The sequence below is a fragment of the Nicotiana sylvestris genome, chromosome 8 (assembly GCF_000393655.2).
Source record: "Nicotiana sylvestris chromosome 8, ASM39365v2, whole genome shotgun sequence".
NCBI lineage: Eukaryota > Viridiplantae > Streptophyta > Magnoliopsida > Solanales > Solanaceae > Nicotiana > Nicotiana sylvestris.
In genome coordinates this window covers 42,582,871-42,584,589 of record NC_091064.1, presented here as the reverse complement: position 1 = coordinate 42,584,589, position 1,719 = coordinate 42,582,871, and the positions used below count along the sequence as shown (strand labels likewise).

The window sequence follows — 1,719 nt, the reverse complement described above, 5'->3', positions numbered from 1 at the left end:
GATGCGTAAATATGATTTGAATCTAAATCTGGCCAAATGTGCATTTGGGGTTCTGTCTGGAAAACTCTTGGTATTTATAGTCAGTCAGAGGGGCATCGAGTTAGACCCAACAAATATAAAGTCTATTCGATATTTGCCTCCTCCAAGAACCAAGAAAGAGGTTATGAGCCTGCTGGGAAGGTTGAACTACATTAGCCGATTCATTGCTCAGTTGACTTCTACATGTGAACCCATCTTCAATATATTAAAGAAAGATACAACAATTAAATGGACAAATGAGTGCCAAGAAGCCTTTGACAAAATCAAAGAATATCTGTCGAACCCGCCAGTCTTGGTCCCACCTAAACCTGGGAGGCCTTTGTTTCTGTATTTGACAGTCTTGGAGAATTCTTTTGGATGTGTCCTCGGGCGACATGACGTGACCGGGAGAATAGAGCAGACAATCTACTATTTGAGCAAAAAGTTCACAAGTTATGAAGCCAAATATACCCTATTGGAAAGGACTTGTTGTGCCCTAACTTGGGTCGCCCAGAAGCTTAAGCATTACCTGTTGGCCTACACCACTTACCTCATCACCAGGCTGGATCCCTTAAAGTACATATTCCAGAAGCCGATGCCCATAGGGAGGTTAGAAAAATGGCAGATCTTGCTCACTAAATTTGACATATGTCACCCGCACGGCAATAAAAACCCAGGCTCTAGCAGATCACCTAGCTGAAAACCCTGTTGACGACGAGTATCAGCCCTTAAATACTTACTTCCCGGATGAGGAGGTGAATTCAGTTGAGGTAATATCAGAAGACACCAATTCTTGGAAAATGTTCTTCGATGGAGCTGTGAATGCAAAAGGTTTCGGGATTGGGGCAATTTTGATCTCACCCACTGGTCAACACTATCCAGCCACAGCCCGACTTTGGTTTTTCTGCACAAACAACACTGTCGAGTATGAAGCCTGCATTATGGGTATGAATATGGCAATCGACCAAGATGTTGAAGCACTATTGATCATGGGAGATTCAGACTTGATTATCCGACAAGCTCAGGGTAAATGGGAAACTCGGGATGTCAAGTTTATTCCATAAAGGCAACATATGGAGGATCTTAGTAAATGGTTCAAGTCAGTCGAGTTTAGGTATATTCCTCGTTTTCACAATGAGTTGGCCGATGCACTCGCTACTTTGGCGTCGATGTTGACATATCCAGGCAATCTCCACATTGACCCGTTGGAAATCCAAATCCGAGAAAGGCATGGTTACTGCAATACAGTTAAGATAGAATCGCATGTTCGACCATGGTATCATGATATCAAGAGATTTCTAAAAACTAAAGAATATCCTGATCAAGCCAGTGGAGACCAAAAGAGTACTATTAGACGAATTGCAAGCGGTTTCTTCTTGAGCGACAAGGTCTTGTACAGAAGGACTCCAGATCTCAATTTGTTAAGATGTGTTGACGCTGAAGAGGTCAGAAAAATCATGTATGAAGTGCACGCAGCAATGTGTAGACCCCAATGAATGGGTATGTTTTGGCAATGAAGATCCTTCGAGTAGGCTATTATTGGATTACTATGGAAAAGGATTGCATCAGTTTTGTCCGGAAATGTCATTAGTTTCAGGTGCACGGTGATCTAATTCATGCACCACCTACAGAACTGCATCCTATGTCAGCACCTTGGCCATTTGTTGCCTGGGGTATGAACATCATTGGGCTGATCGAGCC

The 1,719-nt window shown here is 42.9% G+C and overlaps 1 protein-coding gene across 1 annotated transcript; it reads left to right on the top strand.

Moving 5' to 3' along the window:
* The first annotated feature begins 1,091 nt into the window (after positions 1-1,091).
* LOC138874954 (uncharacterized) lies at positions 1,092-1,514 on the top strand. Its single transcript, XM_070153754.1, has one exon. It carries the CDS (start codon positions 1,092-1,094, stop codon positions 1,512-1,514), a length of 423 nt encoding a protein of 140 aa, XP_070009855.1.
* Positions 1,515-1,719: the final 205 nt, after the last annotated feature.

Excerpts from the sequence above, each read along its gene's own strand:
- LOC138874954 (XM_070153754.1), top strand. The coding sequence starts at position 1,092 with ATGGAGGATCTTAGTAAATGGTTCAAGTCAGTCGAGTTTAGGTATATT.